The sequence below is a fragment of the Andrographis paniculata genome, unplaced genomic scaffold (genome assembly GCF_009805555.1).
Source record: "Andrographis paniculata isolate CXL003 unplaced genomic scaffold, ASM980555v1 Contig54END, whole genome shotgun sequence".
NCBI classification, from domain to species: Eukaryota; Viridiplantae; Streptophyta; class Magnoliopsida; order Lamiales; family Acanthaceae; genus Andrographis; species Andrographis paniculata.
In genome coordinates this window covers 3754273-3774514 of record NW_026137589.1, presented here as the reverse complement: position 1 = coordinate 3774514, position 20242 = coordinate 3754273, and the positions used below count along the sequence as shown (strand labels likewise).

The 20242-nt window shown below is 30.6% G+C and overlaps 2 protein-coding genes across 2 annotated transcripts; both read left to right on the top strand.

Annotated features, from left to right (window-relative positions):
* Window positions 1-283: 283 nt before the first annotated feature.
* On the top strand, window positions 284-6797 carry LOC127255651 (transcriptional corepressor LEUNIG-like). The gene is made up of 19 exons (XM_051281303.1): window positions 284-398; window positions 653-767; window positions 1070-1167; window positions 1283-1392; window positions 1584-2006; window positions 2088-2179; window positions 2299-2377; window positions 2472-2547; window positions 2715-2764; window positions 2971-3285; window positions 3398-3592; window positions 4037-4279; window positions 4361-4493; window positions 4736-4845; window positions 4961-5110; window positions 5202-5357; window positions 6050-6166; window positions 6268-6477; window positions 6570-6797. Exons 2-19 carry the CDS (start codon window positions 736-738, stop codon window positions 6711-6713), a joined length of 2733 nt encoding a protein of 910 aa, XP_051137260.1. The 5' UTR covers window positions 284-398; window positions 653-735; the 3' UTR covers window positions 6714-6797.
* Window positions 6798-14377: 7580 nt separating this feature from the next.
* On the top strand, window positions 14378-18900 carry LOC127256023 (uncharacterized). The gene is made up of 9 exons (XM_051281857.1): window positions 14378-14502; window positions 15006-15116; window positions 15779-15949; window positions 16732-16811; window positions 16885-16924; window positions 17030-17137; window positions 17587-17667; window positions 18358-18480; window positions 18583-18900. The coding sequence occupies exons 1-9, from the start codon at window positions 14488-14490 to the stop codon at window positions 18643-18645; spliced, it is 792 nt and encodes a 263-aa protein (XP_051137814.1). The 5' UTR covers window positions 14378-14487; the 3' UTR covers window positions 18646-18900.
* The last annotated feature ends 1342 nt before the right edge of the window (window positions 18901-20242 follow it).

Below are 20242 nucleotides of genomic sequence, written 5' to 3'. Positions count from 1 at the left end.
AAGTCATTAACCCCGAACCTGAAAGTTATCGAAAAGCAAGGAGTGCAATATTTCCAAAACGGAAGGACTCAATCATAAATACCCTACAATATTAATCCCAGTCCCACGTTGAAAGCCTGCTGATTTAGCCCAATTTTTACTTAAATGACGTTCCTACCCCTACCCCTCCCGCATAGGGAAACCCAGCTGTGGGACTATTTTAGTCATTTCGAAACTTCGCCTGCCGCAGTAGTGTCCTTAACGAGCAATTTAACTCATTATAAGGGACTAAAGAGTGAATTTCGTTCTGGCAGCCATTATGATATCTTCTGCAACACCTTCCCTTCAATCCAACCAACGAAGCTGATCTGGAACGACGAGAGAATTTCTCTGCAGAAGGGCCAGCAGCGCGCTGCGCGGTTGTTACTTCTTATTTCTTTAATTGTTTTGCTTTATTGCGTTTGTTCTGTGGGGGTTTTACTAGTAGTAATGTTTTTAGGGTCTGATTCTCCGTGACTTGCTGGTGTGGAGTATACACTCTGCTGCATTGCCTGTTGTTGCTTTATTTTCTGCTTGGTGTTTGAGGATAGTTCGATTTTTCGAGATTTTGCTTACGGTTTGGTTTAATTCGATTAATGTGTTTCGGTTTAATTCGATTAATGTGTTTCCACAGGCTGAAAGGGGAGGGAATACTTGGGGAAGATTGTGTCCGATATTTGTGCTGAGCGTTGATATTGGACTGCGGATAAAGCAAACATGTCTCAGACCAACTGGGAAGCGGACAAAATGTGAGCCCTATGTATCTATATTTGATATCTAATTTTTCTCTATTTGTATATGGTTTGATGTTTCCTGTTTAGGTTTCCGACTTTTTTGGGTGAATTTTAGGTTAAAAATTATTGAAAGCTTGCGTGGTTCTTTCCTAATGTTTGCGAAGGGTTTTGTTTACTGTATATATATGGATTCGAATTTTGTTTTTGTTGTCTTTGTTAGTGGTGTGAATATGCCGCCTTGTGATTTTTATTTGCTTTGGTAGGCATTTGATCGTCGGCTCTAATGGTATGATCATTTCTTGACTTTCTGTTTATAGGTTGGATGTGTATATTCATGATTACTTAGTGAAGAGAGATTTGAAGGCCACTGCTCAGGCATTTCAAGCCGAAGGAAAAGTGTCATCTGATCCTGTTGGTATGCGCTTGAATGGTCCAATGATTGAGGATGTAGATCATTCTTTGTGATGAACTCCTAAATATATTGATTCTTTATTTATTTTAAGTTTTTTGTTTTTGTGTGCAATGTTCAGCAATTGATGCCCCCGGCGGTTTTCTGTTTGAGTGGTGGTCTGTATTTTGGGATATATTTATTGCTAGGACGAATGAGAAGCACTCTGAAGTCGCCGCATCTTATATTGAGGTGAATTACGACTCTATGTCTGTGTTTCTTTTGTCTTTATCATCGCGAACACTTTCTTTAACTGAGTATGTTTAAGTTATATACTTTTCTGACTAGTAGGTACATTTATGGCTCTGTCGAGTCTTGTTTTGAGTTTCCAAAAGTGTTGAAGCCTAATCGTGTCGTGTGTTTACTTACTTGGAAAACGACAGTCTCAGTTAATGAAAGCAAGGGATCAACATCAACATCCACATCAGCAGCAGCAACAGCAGCATCCACCGCCTCAATCACAACAGTCCCAGCAACAGCAACTTCAGATGCATCAACTTTTACTGCAGAGGCAGGCTCAACAACAACAACAGCAACAACAGCAGCAACAACAACAACAACAACAACAACAACAACAACAACAGCAACAGCAACAACAACGGCAGCAGGCGCATCAGCAACAGCAGCAGCAGCAGCAGCGGCGTGAGGGTGGTCACATTATGAATGGTGCAGCTAATGGTGTTGCTGGTAGTGATTCACTTACGAGACAAAATCCTGGTACTGCCAATGCAATGGCCACAAAGATGTACGAGGAGAAGTTAAAGCTCCCTGTTCAAAGGGATTCGTTGGATGATGCGGCTTTGAAGGTACATGATTCATGTAAAGAGAGTTACTAACGCACAGGGCTTTTGGTATCGTGGTTGCTGATAATAAATATTTGCTTCCAGCAAAGATTCGGTGATAATGTCGGCCAGCTAATGGATCCAAATCATGCTTCTATCTTGAAATCTGCTGCAGCTGCCGCTAGCCAAGCGTCTGGGTATTCTTAACACGATATCGACTAATATATTTTATTAGTTTAGCATTTATTGCATTGTGGGGAACATGTATTTCCTCTTCGTTCGTGCTTGTCATTCCCATGTCTAAATCCATTTTCAGGCAAGTTCTTCACGGTACTGCTGGTGGAATCACTCCGCAAGCTCAAGCAAGAAACCAGCAATTTTCAGGCTCCGCACCTGTCGGTCTTTTCGTTCCTTATTTTTCACTATTGGTAAATGTTTTAAGCATTTTATTTGGACTTTGCTTGTTTGGTCTGCTGTGTTTGTGAACAGGACATCAAACAAGAGATAAACCCTATCCTGAATCCAAGAGCTCCAGGTCCAGATGGGTCGCTGATTGGAATCCCTGGTATGATACTTCTGTTGGTTCCATGATCTAGTGTAATCTATTTTGTTGAATTTATATCCGCATTGACTGCTATTAAGAATTTGAAAAAGAAAACACAAGATGTAAGTATATGCTATTAGCTTCTGTTTAATTTGATGTTCCTCATATATATATATATATATGTCTAGGGTCTAATCAGGGAGGCAACAATTTGATGCTGAAGGGATGGCCCCTAACAGTAAGTATTTAATGGATTTAATGCCTTTATGTATATCATATCAATGTAGGCATTTAGTAAAGATTCTCTTCTTAAAATTTGATACCCGAGAAGTACTAGTTCCTCGGTGATATGAAATGACTTTATTGTTTTCAAATTCATGTGTAGCCAAACTATTCTCCATGTTTTCATCTTCTCTTTTAATTGTCCTGTGTATTATTTGGTAGGGTCTTGAACAGCTTCGCTCGGGGCTTCTTCAGCAGCCAAAATCATTTATGCAAGGTCCTCAGCCGTTTCATCAACTGCAGATGCTAACACCCCAGCACCAACAGCAGATTATGCTTGCACAGCAAAGTTTGACTTCAGGTTCTGCCAATGATGTGGATAGCAGACGGCTTAGAATGCTTTTCAACAATCGAAGTTTGTCCATGGGGAAAGATGGGCTATCTAATTCAGTTGGAGATCTAGTTTCTAATCTCGGATCCCCATTGCAAGCTGGTTGTGCAGTTCTGCCGCGCGCAGACCCAGAGATGCTGATGAAGGTGCCTTATCGAATTTCGTGTTTAATGTTTCTCCACATGGTCTTATACCTAATTGGATTGCATCTTTTCATTTTAATGTTTATAATGACTTTTTGTTCTGTTTCTTGTGTAGTTGAAACTTGCCCATATGCAGCAGCAACAACAGCAGCAGAACAATCAAACACAGTCGCAGCAACTTCAACAGCACAATCTCTCTGGGCAGCAACCTCAGATTTCGATGCACAATCTTCAGCAAGATAAAATCATGGGCACTGGGAGTGTCACTGGCGACGGCAGCGTCTCGAATTCCTTCAGAGGAAATGATCAGGTGTATCACTAGTTCTTTGTTCTTATACTAGTTTAGTGCCTTTGCTGATTTTTTCTGTAACTGCAAATAACCAATTCTCATACTTCCTAACTGTATTAGATGATATGTGTATGTCGTTATAGTTTCTAGATGAAGTTTTTGTAGCTAATGCTGTCGTTAATTTAGATGACTTGTGTGGTGGTGGTTGGCTTGGTTAAATGAAGGATTATCAATAAGTTTCTTGATCTTCAGTTCGATGATTACACCACGCAAATCCTTGTAGATGTAGGAGATACCTGTATAAACTTTTTCCCGTCAAGTTGATGCTGTTTTAATGAGAATTGGTGTTCAACCTGAGAAATATAAGGCTTTATTGTGTCCATATACTATAAATAAAGAATTTATGGTTCTGAAATTTGAAATCTAAATGTGGTTTTAACCTTTTTACTTTTGATTGGGTTCAAGGCTTCTAAAAGCCAGGCTGGGAGAAAGAGAAAGCAGCCTGTATCTTCTTCCGGTCCTGCCAACAGCTCGGGAACAGCGAACACAGCCGGCCCATCTCCAAGTTCAGCTCCCTCAACTCCTTCAACTCATACGCCTGGAGATGTTATGTCCATGCCTGGTTTGCCGCACACTGGGAATTCCTCAAAGCTGATGATGTTCGGAGCCGATAGTGCTGGCACTCTAACATCCCCGTCAAATCAGTTGGTGAGATTTGCTAGCATGCTTGTCTTTACAAAAAAGAGTTTTTGTTCGATCCTGATGTTTTGTTCGTATCCATGTTTACAGTGGGATGACAAAGATCTCGTTCAACCTGATATGGATCGCTTTGTGGATGACGTCGAGGATAATGTCGATTCTTTTCTGTCACATGAGGATGGTGACCCCCGAGATGTAGTTAGTCGGATGGATGTTACCAAAGGTTAGCAAGGTGTTTAGTGCTATCTTAGATTGCTCGTTATTAGTGCTTTTGAACGTATGTTGACCTCTGATGTAGTAGTGACTCAGAGATTATTTTGTTGGTTTTCGACCGCATGAATGCTACTTTGGAATTTATATCATTTCTTGTTGTTTTGCAATACCAATGTTTCTTTGTATCGAATCTATGTTGACATATGTGGTGTTTTTGTGGTTTTTCTTAACATGAAATCCGATGCTATTCAGGGTTTACATTTACAGACATCAGTTCTGTTTGTGCGAGTTCGAGTAAAGTGTCGTGCTGCGACTTCTCATCAGACGGGAAGCTCCTTGCGAGCGGCAGTCACGATAAAAAAGTACCGGTTTAATTGAGAGAGACAAGATATATTCCGAACTTTGCGAAACAGTTCAATTGCTAAATTTAATTTGCTAACAAGAGAGTTTTTACGAAACTCCCTTTCGAATGTGCAGGTGGTTTTGTGGTGCACCGACACGTTGAAACCGAAGATGACGCTCGAGGAACACTCGTTGATTATTACAGATGTTCGTTTTAGTCCAAGCACGGCTCGCCTAGCTACGTCATCCTTCGACAAAACCGTCCGAGTCTGGGAGAAGGATACCGTACGTTGCTCTTTAATATATCGCATCTTCTTGCCATTAAAAGATGTGTTTTTTTTTTTTATATCCTTACGGTACTTCTGATTGACTGCAGCCCGGCTATCCCCTTCGGACTTTTACTGGCCATTCCGCCGGCGTAACATCGGTCGACTTCCATCCCAACAAAGAGGACCTCATTTGCTCGTGCGACGGCGACGGCGAGATACGATATTGGAGCATCAACAATGGAAGCTGCACAAGGGTTTTCAAGGTACTAAAATTCTGATGCTTTCTCAGGTTTTTAATTTTTTTCGCGTACTTTGTATCTATACATGTTATATATAGAGTTGGAAATTGATCGATTCGTGTCGGATGAATACTTTAAACGGATTGAATAATTCAACCTTAATTCAACTCGGTTATTATCGTGTTGGATTTGTGTTGACTTGTATATATAATTAAGTTGAATTTTTTTTATTCACATTCAATTATTTGTTGTTGTGTTAGGTTACTCTCTCTTTTTTTTTTTTTTTCTTTTTTTTAAAATTTTATATTAGTTTTTGTTGGTTCTAGTGTAATTTGTATTAGGTGCGAATTATTTAAAATTGAACTTTAAATTATATGTGTGCTAATTATTCAATTATAATTATATTACATATATAATAAATATATTAATTAATATTAATATATTATTATAGGATTGTCTTGTCAAGTTCGAGTTGAGAACTTCAACTTTAATTTGACTCGTTTATTATTGTGTCGGGTTCGTGTCAACCCGTATACATAATTGGGTTGAAATCCTTGACTCAACCCCAATTATTTTATGTCGGGTTCGTGTTAACCCGTATACATAATCGGGTCGAAATTCTTGGCCCAAACTTAATTATTTCATGTCGGGTTCTTGTCGTGTCAATTTCTGTCAACTCTAATTATATATATATATCGGAATGTTGGTTGGATTAGGGCGGGATGACGCAAGTGAGGTTCCAACCCCGACTCGGAAGATATCTCGCCGCGGCTGCCGAGAATGTCGTCTCCATATTGGATTCGGAGACCCAGATGTGTCGGCACTCGCTAAAGGTTCATTTTTTACATAACCTTCTAACAATTCTCCTTAACAATTTCCGGGTAAATTATATAAAAAAACAAAAGATACGTATAATCGCTCGACTTTTGAACAGGGTCACACCAAACCCATCACGTCGGTGTGCTGGGATGCGTTGGGAGAGCTGCTGGTATCCGTAAGCGAGGACTCGGTCAGAGTTTGGACGTTCCGGGCGGGCGGCAGTGAAGGGGAGTGTGTCCACGAGCTCAGCCGTAACGGCGTCAAATTCCATTCGTGTGTTTTTCACCCGAAGTATTCGTCGCTGCTCGTGATTGGGTGTTACCAGGTAAGTATTCGATCTCTTTTAGTTTGCGCGCATACGAGTTAGTCGGGTGGTTGGATGTGTAAATTTGACGTGACGGGGATGTCGTTTTGCAGACGATCCATCTGTGGAACATGGTGGAGAACAAGACGGTGGCGTTGCCGGCGCACGAGAGGCTGGTGGCGGCGCTGGCGGTGTCGCCGGCGACTGGGCTTGTGGCCTCTGCTAGCCATGATAAGTTTGTTAAGATTTGGAAATGAAAATGAAAATGAAATGAAAATGGTGTATTTTGTAGTCGATTGACCTTTTTCGGCATCAACAAAATGTTGCGATATGCTTTGATCTCTCTTTTTCTTTATTATTATTATTATTATTATTATTATTATATTAGGTAAAATTGACTCTTGTTTTGATTTCGAAATTCATTGTAAAATCTCTTCATATTTTAAAAATTGATTTTTTCGTATTTTAAAAAATATTGCATGAAACTTTATCACCAGAAAATAATTTCATATCTATGAGAGTTTTATATAATATTTTGTAAAGTAGGGGATTTTATGTAATTTTTTAAAATAAAATAAGGATTTATCTCGAGTTTCGAAATTTATACAATATTTTACTATAAATTGGTTTTTGTAACGGTTTATGGAACTACCGGCAGTTGTTATTATCAAAATTGTTTAAAATACTCCCAACATTTATAATTCTAGCAAAATTGGTTTTAATGTTTACGGGATTTTTTTTTTTTATTTATTATTTATGAAATTTTAATAAAGATATACATTTTGAAGAAGTTTATATTAAATATTTGTACATTTAAAATTTGTTTTACTTTATATATTTTTGTTGTAGTTTTTCATTCAATTAAAATTTGTAAAGGTTTATATGGGCAAAACAAAAAGCTACAGAAAAAAAAGAATAATAAAAATTAAAATATCAATTATCACAAGTAAAAAGAAAAAAAAATAAAAATGAAGAGATGGAGTAAATTATAAAAATTAAATAGTAAAAAATAAAAATAAAACAAAAAAAAACCTCAATTATTTAAGTAGGAACTCAGGCGATGTCGTAAACGTCGTCAAGGCACCCGCCATTAAGAACGACAAGTGAACCAAATTATTTGCGTCATTGTTCCCACACTCGAAAAATATAAAGAATGTATTCTTCACTAAAATTCGATGTTTTTAGATAAATTAATTATTCAAAGAATCATAATAATACTAATAACAATAAATAAATAAAATTACAATAAATAGCAATAAACACAACTTATAAATTCAAAATTAGATTTGACCAGAATTCATCTGCATGCTCGCTATTTTCATACAGTGGCTGCGAATTTTTATTATAAAAAAAAAATAAAGAAATAAAAATTACTGATATTTCAGAATAGCGACGGCATATTTTCATTATAAAAAAATAAAAAATAAAAAATAGCAATCAAACGAATAATAACAATAACAAAGAAATAAAAATAACAGAAGACATGAAATCAATCATCGTCACAATTCTTATATATTATATACATATAAAATAATAAAGTAAATTCAAATTCTATTTAAATAAAAAATAAAAAAAGACTATAAAAGAATAATACTTACTCTACCAAATGGAGGATGAGCTTATTTATATATGCATTATGCATACACTTAATATATATATATATATATGTATGTATGTATATTTTGATGGTTTGCTTCCACTTGCCAACACAGATTAAATCAGTCAATTAGAAGCTGCTACCAGGCATTTCCTCCACACAAATTTATGTATTTATTTAAATAAATAAATCAATAATATATATATAATTATTGCTATGCTTGACCCTCACGTTCTTTTTTTTAAAAATTTTTCTCAATTCGAATTCATTTTTTTTTACTGTTTAATTTTAAAGTACTCCGTCCGTCTCAATTCATTTGTTTTTTCACATAATTTTAAAAATATTAGTATTATATTGAAATATAATATGAACAAAGTAGAAATGACTAAAATAACTTTGTTAGTATGTGTGATATAAAGGTAATGACATTTGTGTAATATATTGTAAGTTGTAAGGGTATTTGTAATGTTAGGTATATAGTACAGTTACTAAAAAAAAGAAATTGATACTTTGTTATGAGACGGACTAAAATGGAAAAATGGATATTTTGTTATGAGACGGAGGGAGTATTAATTTTATATTAAAAAAATTATCAATATCAAAATATTTTTAGTTTATAATTACTTACAAAAATATTAAAAATTTATATATATTTTTACTGATTAATAAAATATTACTCCATCCGTCCCAAAAAGAAGTATTCATTTGCTTTTTGCACGTAATTTTAGAAACATTAGTATTATATTGAGATATAGTAGGAATAAAGTATAAATGACTAAAATAATCTTGTTAGTATGTGTGATATGTAATATATTGTAAGTTGTAAGGGTATCTGTAATATTAAGTAAATAGTAAAGTTACTAAAAAATGAAATAAATAGTTTGTTATGGGACGGACTAAAATGTAAAAATAGATACTTTGTTATAGGACAGACTAAAATGAAAAAATAAATACTTTGTTATGGGATGGAAAGAGTATTATATGACCATTTGGACAGAAAAGAGCATATTTGTAGTGAAAATCTTTATATGCTTGCCCACCAAGTATTTTTTTATAATGAATACTCATTCCATTCCATAGAAAATGTCCGGCGTTTTTATTTTTATCCGTTCTATATAATATGTTATTTTTTTTTAAAAAAAAATAGTTATACACTCTATTTATATTTTAAATTTTATAATTTATAATTTTTTTAATATTAATTGAATTATTTATTTTAATATGTAATTATTTGTATTATATCATAATTATTTATATTTCTCAATTATTTATTAATTATAATCTTACTAAATTTTTGTATTTACAGTAAACCAATACTTTACAACAGATGAAAGGAGTTTTATTTTATTTTGATATAAAAATTATAAATTTAATCTTATATTAATAAAAATATAACAAAGACTCCGTTTACCAACGTTTTTAAATGAAATAATTTTTGGAGTATGAATTATGTCAAAAATATAAAATTCTCCGTCCGTCCCGGTGCAAGATTGTCGTTTACTTTTTGCATGTAAGTTTTTTAATATTAATATTATAATGGGTTGTAATGAAAAGGACAAAAATACCCCTATTAATATTGTGTAATATAAAAGTAACGATATTTGTGTAATATGGTGTAAGTTTGAAGGGTATTTATTATGTTAGGTAGATAATACAATTATTAAATTAAAAAATGATAACCTTATTTTGGGATGGACGAAAATGGAAAATGACAACATTTCCATGGGACGGAGGGAATATATTATTTTAAATTGAATATTTGATTTTTTTTAATAACTTTTGACTTTTCATAACGAGTATTTGACCTTTTTTCTTATATTTTTTTGTATAAAATCTTTTATATTTATTACTCTATCCGTCCAAACAATAAGTATACATTTACTTTTGACGCGAAGTTTAAGAAATAATATCCCCTCCGTCCGCCAAATTTATTCTCACTTTTCTTTTTAGTCCGTTCACTAGATTTATCCAATTACTAATTTTGGCAAAATTAACAAATCAACATTTAATTATTACCCTCCATTCAACACTTATTTACAACAAATACAACTAACTTTATTACATTCTCTCTTTTTATTTACTTTACTTTTTAACTAAATTTTCAAAAATACCCTCAACTACCTATCACTTTTTCAATAAAATATTCATTTTTTTTAATTCTGGTGCCGGGCCCAAATGAACTAATTTTAATGGATCGGAGGGAGTAGTATTTTAATTGTAGTGAGTAGGTAAAAATAGTGTAATAATATTTTTGACATTACTCTTTGGTATAAAAGTAATTGTGTGATGTAAATTAAAAATATTTGTGGAAAAAATAGAGTATTTAATGAAATGATTACTTTGTAATTAGACGTTCCAAAATAGAAATATTTATATTTTGTAGCTAGGGAGGAAGTATTATTTTTGGCAATTACAATTTTAAAATAGTACCCAGCCTTCTTCTTTTTTATTTATCTATCTATTTTATTGCTTAACAATTGGAATGGAAATACAATAACTCCCAAAGTATTTTATAATAATTGAAATTCAAATTTTAAAAAAATCTAAAATATATACATTTAAGTTTGAAAAGTATTCGACAATTACAGGTTGATCTTGTGACTGATCGACTCTCTTTATCCAAAAAATTATTTTGTCATCTTTTTTTTTTTTTTTTTTAAAAATAAATTTACTTCAACACACATATATATATATATGCAATTCATTTATAATAAAAATATTAATTTATTTACAATTTATTATTATTACTTTAATAAATAATTATGATTTTTATTAGTTTTTCTATTACATCATTATCTTTTTAATTATTTTTTAATACATTTTTAAAAATATTCACATTTTACTTTATTTATTTATTTTTTTATATTATAATATTATTGTTTTTATTTTCGTGTTTAAACAAAAATGCATAATTCTTCCGAATAGAGAGCGTACATATTATATTTAACACTCTTAAGTTTTAATTTCTCTCTCTTAAAATTTAAAAACATATCGATCGTCAAAATTTCTGTGAGCACATTGGTAAATTGCATATGTTTCAAACAATTTTTTTTATTTTTTTTATTTTTTATCGTCTGTAAAATATTATGATATTGAAGTTCGATGTGTTTCATGTGCTCATATACATTGGACTTATGTATATACATATAATATAGAAAATAAAAATAAAAATAACGCCATATTTAAAATAAATATAATTTTTTAAGTGTATTTTTTCTAATAAAAAAGTATATTATTTATTAATTTAAATAATACAAAAATATATATTAAAATATATAGTTGTTGTTATAGTTTCTTATTTTACAATATTTTCAAAATACGATAATTCGAAAAATAAAATTAGCTTAATATTAAATAAATTGTATTATTTTTATATTTTAAAAAATAGCCCTCATTTTAACGTAGTTACTGTCGAAATCACACTCATCTAAGGTCGGCATATATGTAATTTAATTAAATTTCAGTCAAATGTTCTAATTATCATCACCAATAATAAAAAATTTATAAAATTAGAATAAAAAAATTGACATTCGGAACAAAAATAATGAAATCGGAAAATTAATTAATATCTTCGTAAGAACTCAGACAAAGTCATATATATCGTCAAGGCCGGTAATGTACCCGACCATTAAGCACGACGAGCGAACCACATGACTCAATTCATCATAGTTCCCGGGCTTGCAATCATAAAAATAAAAATAAATAAAAAAAAAAAACAAAATTGAAAACATTTATTTTGTTTTTATTAAATAAAAATATTATATCAAATAATTATTTTTTAGTAAAAAAAAAAAAAGGCCAAAATTCTACCAAAGAGGTAAAGAATGAGCTACACTGATGCTTTGCTTTCACTTGCCAATACAAACGCTCATAGGCCATAGCCATATATATAAAGAAAGGCCAATAAAATAAAATAATTAAAATAAAATAATTAAAAATATAATTATTTCTTTATATGCTTGCCCCTCACGTATTTTGGACCACTGTTTTTGTATTTGAAAAAATATTTTTATAAAAAGTACAATATATTTTTATTAGAAAAATATGAATAGTTTTTTTTATTAATAATTAGAAGGATGTGTTGTGTTGGTTATATAATGTATTTTTGTCCTTTTTTTTTTTTTTTAAACAATCATAATTTTATAATAAATTAAAAAATAATAATATTTTATTGAATAATGAGAATGTGCAAGAGATTTGTATATATAATTATATATTTGTAATTAAAAAAGTTATAGTATTTTAGTATTATGAATTGTATATTGTGTTGTGATATGTAATTTGTTTATTGTTTTATGTGAAATTATATAATGTTCTATTAAAATATACTCCCTCCGTCTCACATAATTTGTCCATATTTTCTATTTTCGTCCGTCCCACATAATTTGTCATTTCCCTTTTTGAAAAATTAATTATACATTTTAATCATATTTTAAAATTTAAAATTTAATTTTTTTTAATCTTAATTAAACTATTTAGTTATCTTAATCTTAATTTATAATTATTTTTACCAAATAATAATTATTTTTACTAATACATTTTTTTTAATTATTTACTAATTATATTTTACTTAAATTCCAGTGTCTACTCTAATACATCCATATTACATGGAACGGAGGAGTATGTATTAACATGTGACTGCCGGATATTTATTATTTTATAATATTTTGAAATTTTAAAATAAAATGGTTATCTAAACAAAGCAAATTATTGAAGACAACAAAAAGAGAAGTGACGGGAGGTTGATTCAACTATGGCAACTGAGGTAAAGCAGCCGGCCCGAAAGCAACGGATGGACAATTATTTTTTATTTTTATTTTTATTTTTAATTTTTATATGACTTTTTATTTAATTCATAATCGACTACTGTATATTTGTTTGGGTCCCAATTTTTTTTTTTTTTTTTTTCAAAACATCAAGGGTGTTATTGAAATAGCGTTTTGAAGAGCTTTTAGTTTATTGAACAACTTTTTTTTAGCTGTTTGATAAATTAAGTTTTTGAAAGAACTTTTTGGACTCAAAAAGTTAATATCTGAAAAATTCATCTATCCAGCGTTTTGAAAGAGTTTTTTCATTTTAATTTTGGTTATTCCTTATTTACTCTTAAAACTTAATTATTTATTTTTTACATATAAATATATTTTTATAACAGTATTTATTAATTATTTTTAATATATTTAATTTATTAAATTATATTTTTATTTTTATAAATTTAAAATAATTACTAGTATTAATTATTAGGTATAAATTATTTTATTTATACAATATATAATTTAAAATTAAATCAGATAGAAAAACAAATATTATTAATTTATTTATATATATTAAAATAATAATTAACAAAATAAAAATATATACGAAAGATTTATTATTTTATATTTTACATCATTTCAATAAAAAATTATTATTTTTTAGTAAAAATAATTTTTTCGGATCTAAAAATAAAAATAAAAATAAATATTTTATAATATTTTTATAATTTTTAATAATTAATAACAAAAATTCTCATAAATTTCAAACCAAAATGAAAAAAATTAAATATTTAAAAAAATAACATATCAATGTCCTTATAGTCATTTTATGTATAAACAACTAATGTCAAAGAGTTGTTTTACCAAACACTTTAATACAAACCACTAATTGAATCAGCTAGTCAAACCAGCTAATTGAATCAGCTAATATCTAACGGCTAATTAAATCAGCTAACAACTAATTGCCAAACGCACCCCAAATCAAATACCTATTTTATTTTTTATATTATACTAAAAATCAATTTTATATTCAAAACATCACGTCATACAACTATTCAAATTTAAAATTTTTATTATTCAAATTCCAACTCAAAATTCAAAAAAAAAAAACACACACTAAGATTATGACTTTGAATTTCAATATACATTTTCTTTCATACATAATAGGAAAGCAACTGCAGTTTTCATATCAATAATAATAATAATAATAATAATAATAATAAAAAACTAATGTATTAATTATGTATATATATATTTTATATTTTTATTCTTCCAATGGTGTGTTTGTTTGGGGCATTGGATTGAATTTACACGTTTTTTCTCAAAAATATCAAATCAAACGTCTATTTTTTATTTTCTATATTATACTTAAAAATCAATTTTACATTCAAAACATCACATCTAACACCTATTTATATCACATTATACAACTATTCAAATTCAAAATTTTTACAAGCCCAATTCAAAATCCAAATTCCCAACAAACACACCCTTTCGTTCATTTATTATTTTTAATTTTTATGTAAAGATAAATGATACATTAATAGATACATGATTGGATTAGATAAATAATATTTAACTTAAATAGCACAATTACCTGCTGGTAATTACTTTTTTAACTAAAAATATTTACTCGCAATCTTGAGAGTGCTTCTCTTCAGAAATTGAATTTGCAGCGCAGAAATGGCCAAAGATAAGGTAAGTTCGTATCACAATCGAGCGATTGAGTACGCTCGAGTTGCATAAGCGCAAACGGCGATGAATTTCGTCCAGTCTTTATTAAAAATTTGATCTATATATGAAAAAATTAGGGCTGTGTGATGAGGATTAGAATTTATTTATTTATTTTATTTTGAAGTGGTAATGAGATTCGCAATCTTGAAGAACTGGTGGTTAGGCTAGTGCGCTTGCAGTTGTATTAATTTATGTTAATATTTTTCAAATTCCTCTTGGAGAATTATGCATTTTACGGGAATGTTTACAATTGCCATCGTTGATTGGATGCGTTACTGAGATTGCTGATGCTCTTATTTATGTTTATTTGCTTTGGTTCTGGAAGTAAATTGTTTGTTCTTATGCGTTAAGCAAGTTAGTGAGGTTGATTCAGTAGATATGAAGCCACGATGTAAAAAATGTTATCCGCAATGGCATTAGATTTGAGGTTTTAATGCACTTTTGGTTGCGTCCTGCTAATTCTTCAGAGCCAGCAGGAGGATGAAGCTTTGGGTGAACTGCAACTTCTGCGCGAACGAATCAATGAGTGCCCTAATTCAATGGGGAAGAGTGTTGTTCCCCTTTTAGAGACACTGAAGGTTGTCCATCTTTTATGGCTTTCTCTGTAAATAAATTCGTTGAGTTAGTACCTTCAATGTTCAACACATCTTTTATAATATTTGAAAATTGCAAATGTTATAAAAACATCAGGACACTAAACTTAATCTCCATTCTTGGCTTCACTGAAATGCACTTACGGTGTGTGCACCTTGAGCACCATGGCTTTTATTATGAACATGTGAGTCAAAAATTATATGAACTTTGGTTTTTATTATGTTATATTTTGTCTATGTATTCTTTGGTAAAAAGTATGAAGTTATGTTTATTGTATAGTTCTGCACTGAGCTTCAATATGGTGTAAAATATGAATTATGTGTGTTTTTGGATGTGTTTTGATATTTTGGATTTGAAAATAAGAAAAAGTTTTGTTTTGGATTTTTAGTTAGTAGGAAAATATATTTCATTGTAGATTGCATGGTTATAAAATAACAACGAAAACAGATGTTTCTGACGTTTTTCCTTACATCAACAGGCTAAAAGATATTTCACTCGTAGAATCCTTTATTAAAGAGGATGATATGGGGAGAGATGATGAACGATTTATGAATTCTATACTTGGAGTAGTTTCATGCTCTTCTTTGCTGCCGTCCTTTTTCCTGCCAATTATTATCTGTTGATAACATTTCTTGGGTTCCTTCAGGCACTTGAGAAGCAAGAATTTGATATAAAGTCACAGCACTCTTCTGATTGCTCAAGATTGCAAAAGGAGATTGATGAACTAGATAAAATGTTGCATGATGGCGATGAAGGTTGTAATATGATTCTTCCTTCTTTCCAAGATGCTAAGGAAAAACTTGAATCAGCTAAGAAGGTTAGATTGATTTGACAAGTAGCCTTCAACTTGCAAGTTGCCGCAGTAAGCAAATGTCATTTGTCAATGTATGTATTTTGCTCATTGATCCATTAGATTTAATGTACTCTTTCACAGATTGTTTCAGTTAATTAATTTTCAGTCACAGGTATTCTGTGTTTTCATTAATGCATGTTATGTCATGATTTTGAAACTTCACTTTAAAATAAAGTCACGTGGAACTAATATAAATTTGAGATAACTCCAACTAGTCTTATTGAGGTGATTTGCATGGAGAGAGTTTACTTACAATTTTTCATCTGGCCATCTGCACTTAATATGCTAGTGAACTGAGTAGTTCTTATGAATGGTTTATTTTTTGAATCCCAATGGAATATTGAGAAGAAATTGATTTCATATGAAGGAAAAAAATATTAATGTGGTGAAGCTCAAAATTGCTAAAATAATGGATTTGAGAGATTTTTACAGGAAGCTCAAAATATCTTATTTCCTTGTGGTGTGCTCTGTATTTGTATCAGGTGTTCTACCCTTATCTATTTACCTGAATAATTTGGTTTTTGTTTGTGTTTATATTTAAACGGATTTGTTGTTTAACTTAACTGATTGATGGCCCTAACATAAATTGAAAGATACAATCGTAAATTTAGGTCTTTCAGAGTTTAGAATCATGTTTATGGTGCTCTTCGTTTCTTTCAATTGTTGCTTGCAATCATTAACATATGAGTTTGAGATTGATACCTCTAATGCGGCATCGTGGCTTGTTTCCTCGCTTTTGATGGCAGGAACTTGCTGCAAAATTAAGATCAATTGTGGCACTAAAACGGATGATTGATGAAGTGCCATCACAGGCTGAACTAATACAGTACTCGTTCAAACATCATGAACTCCTTTTGAGTTTCTGCCAGAAAGATCTGAACTAATTATTGATGTTGCAGGTATGAACTCCGATTTAGTGAACTAAATACTCAGATTCAGGTACATGCTTCAGAAATGATCAATTTCTTCATTCTTTATATGTCCACTACTGTAAAGGTTATATCATGTTTAATTGCACCTGCACTGTGCTGTTTTTGTTTTCAGAAAAAGCTTCGACAAACCCTCAAACATTATGATACATATAATGCTTTGTTGGAGATTAAAGAACTCATGCTAAAGGAAGCATCATTATTGAACTCTATAAGTTCGCAGGTATGAATAATCCATTTCATTCTTCTTCAACCATTACCTTTTTTGGGAATTAAATTAAGTTATGACTAGCTTAGGCAATACTGTTTTGAATTTTGTTCCATACATTTCTTGCTATTGCCCTGCCGACTTTTCTTCTACTTGCTAAATCCCTTACTGAACCTAATCCATAATCTCAAGGCGAAGCTGGTGAAGTATTACGATTATTTGTTATTCATCATGGATAGTTCCAATGGACCAAGCAATTGAGTTAACTATCAGATTTGTTTTTACTCAAGTAGTAACACTAATACAGAAATTATGATTTGGTAGCGAAAAACGGAATTTTTTGCAGTTTTTGTATATGGCAACTTGACAATTCATTTGTGCAGTAGTGCAAATTCAAGCATGTACCGTTGTTTAAGCATGAATGATATGAACTGTTTTCCAATGCGCTTATTCATTTCTTACAGTTCCAAAATGCCATTACAAGCGCGGACGGGAGGATAAAACTCATTAATTCTCTCGAAGGAATCTTGTCTGGAACTCAGCAGGTACTCTTTTCTCACCTCAGATTATATCCCTTCATTTCAATTATGTTGATATACAAATCTTCTAATCTAAATAGATCCTAACCAACTAAATATATATATATATATATGGCGGCAGCTGCGCTGAATATAGCATCCAATAAACTTACAAATGACGACACGTAATTTATATTAATATAATACAAACACAACATATGAATTAACAACACATAATATAAACTCAGACAGTACATACAACAATTGATTTTAGCACATGATACAGCACACGCTGTAATTATAAACAAACATCGCATAACTTTATTACAATGTCGACATGTGTTGTTTTAAAAAATCAGTATATATCACGTGCAACATAGTAGGACAATATATGACAATAGTTCATTCAATATATCGTAGCACAACACAACATATAATATAAAAGTGACAGTACATGCTAATGATAAGCACGACACATATTTCAACAATAACCATGTGTTGGATACATTGTTACAAAAGTGTTACGGACTGAATATATATATATATATATGACAGTAACAAGACGGTGTAATTTACGGAAATGAATAATTTTCTCCCATGGTGAATATATCGTTTCACTTTCATACGACCATGTTTAGATCAAACTTATATGTTCTAATCACTCAAGACTGTTTCATCCACATTTGTAAACCCCTTTCTTCTACCCCGATGCAACAGAAACTCGAGAAAGCTCAACAGTCCTCGGATTTAGAGCAGAAGGGTTGCGACACCATCAAAGGGAAATACGCAGCTGCAGTATCCGAGCAGCGAAAGAGCTCTTCCCTCTTGAAACATTTCCAGGTACGGAAACACTAAGCCTTAATATATTAGTCGTAACGTATCCAGATTCACATGCATCATCGTCGAGCTGCGACATTATTGCTCGAATCGTTATATTTGCAGGAAGAATGCTCAAGAAACGAGAGCCTTCGGGCCCGGATGAAATCGAACTGTTTGGTGGTGTAATGTAACAACATTTGATCCTAATGCAGCCAAGCCAACTCAGGTGTGTTTCTTTTTATTTGGTTTGATAAATTCTTGTTTGGATTTGTTATTATAATAATATATGATTGAATATTTTGTTTGAGAAAAAAATGTTTTTTTTTTTTTATCTTTGTGAAAGTGTTTAAATAGTAGAAAACTGAGGTTTTGTTGCTTAAAAAAACACACTCGATTCGATAGATAGATAGATAGATAGATAGACATATAGATAATAATGACAATAAATAGGTTAACATCACAAATAGTTTCATACTCACTCACTACTGTTTGATTTCATTCATCTTTTCTTGTTTGCATTCGTAACTATTATAAAGTTACAAATTAGTACTATTTGCTATGCTTCTTGAAAACATGGTTACACGTGGATTTTATGTTGAATTGGTAGGTTATATTTTAAATAATTGTTTAATATAAAAAAAATAAGTAATATACTTATCAGTATAATAATATTATTTTTTAATACTCCCTCCGTGTAGAACTATAGTTTGGGTTGAGTTTGACACGATTTAAGGAATATTGATATTATATTGGTAGTGGGTAAAAAGTACAGGTAAAATACTTTTTTTCCCTTATGAGTGTATTAGTGTAAAAAGTAGTGATAATTGTGTAATAATAACAAAAAAGTAAAGATAATTTTATAGTGATACGGTTATTTGTGGAAACAAGAGGACGGACAAAAATGATAAACAAAACTATTGTATTGGGACGGAGGGAGTATAATGTAAAAGCTTTTAAACTATTCAAGTGGGATAGAGAGTATAAAATAAGTAACGGTAGATGAATACAAAATATTCCATCCGCCTCTAAGGTCACATTTACATTTAATATTAAAAATATTTTTCTAATTTTTTGTACAAATGTTATTATAAGATACTAATCGAAAATATTTTTGTAATTTTTTTTTTAATTTGTACTATGTTCTAATATAATAATTAATATTTAAAAATCAAACGCAGAAAATAAATATGATCCATAGAGAAATAGAACTAAATCTATAACATTTACTTTCGCCTAATAATAATGTTGGTTTTTATTTAATTATTGTTAGATTGAGGTGTGTGTGTTTTTTTTTAAAAAAAAATAAAAATTGCATAATTTTATGTATAAAAAATAAATACTCCTTTTTCATTTTTTGTTAAAAACAAGTTGTTGTTTCAAATGTTAAAAAGATTTCACAAGTATTAGAATCTATCGAATAATAAAAAAAAAATAATAATAAATAAATAAAAATGTCACACATATTATATTCTGTGTATTTTATTTATTTATTTATTTATTTTTTGTGGACCTGTGGGAAAAACAATAGTTTGGCAGGCTGAAGACAAATCTGAAAATGTGTTTCTTTGGCCTTGCTGCTCATGACGCGACATAAGTTTTGTTTGTTTGCCACTGTTTCGTGTTTAGAAATAGTAATAAATAAATAATTAATTAAAATTAATAAGTTAATATAAAATATTATATTTTTATATTATTAATACGGTATCTAACATAAAATTAAACACATTCACTTTTAAAATAACCACACCCATAATATAATATATATAAGGAATATTTGATTTAA

Bases quoted from the DNA above. Each gene is read 5' to 3' on its own strand.
- LOC127255651 (XM_051281303.1), top strand. From the start codon at position 736: ATGTCTCAGACCAACTGGGAAGCGGACAAAAT. The intron at 1,168-1,282 runs GTATGCGCTTGA...TGCAATGTTCAG, and splicing joins AGTGTCATCTGATCCTGTTG to CAATTGATGCCCCCGGCGGT. The intron at 5,111-5,201 runs GTACGTTGCTCT...GATTGACTGCAG, and splicing joins GAGTCTGGGAGAAGGATACC to CCCGGCTATCCCCTTCGGAC.
- LOC127256023 (XM_051281857.1), top strand. The intron at 15,117-15,778 runs GTTGTCCATCTT...GGGTTCCTTCAG, and splicing joins CCCTTTTAGAGACACTGAAG to GCACTTGAGAAGCAAGAATT. The intron at 16,925-17,029 runs GTACATGCTTCA...TTTTGTTTTCAG, and splicing joins AACTAAATACTCAGATTCAG to AAAAAGCTTCGACAAACCCT.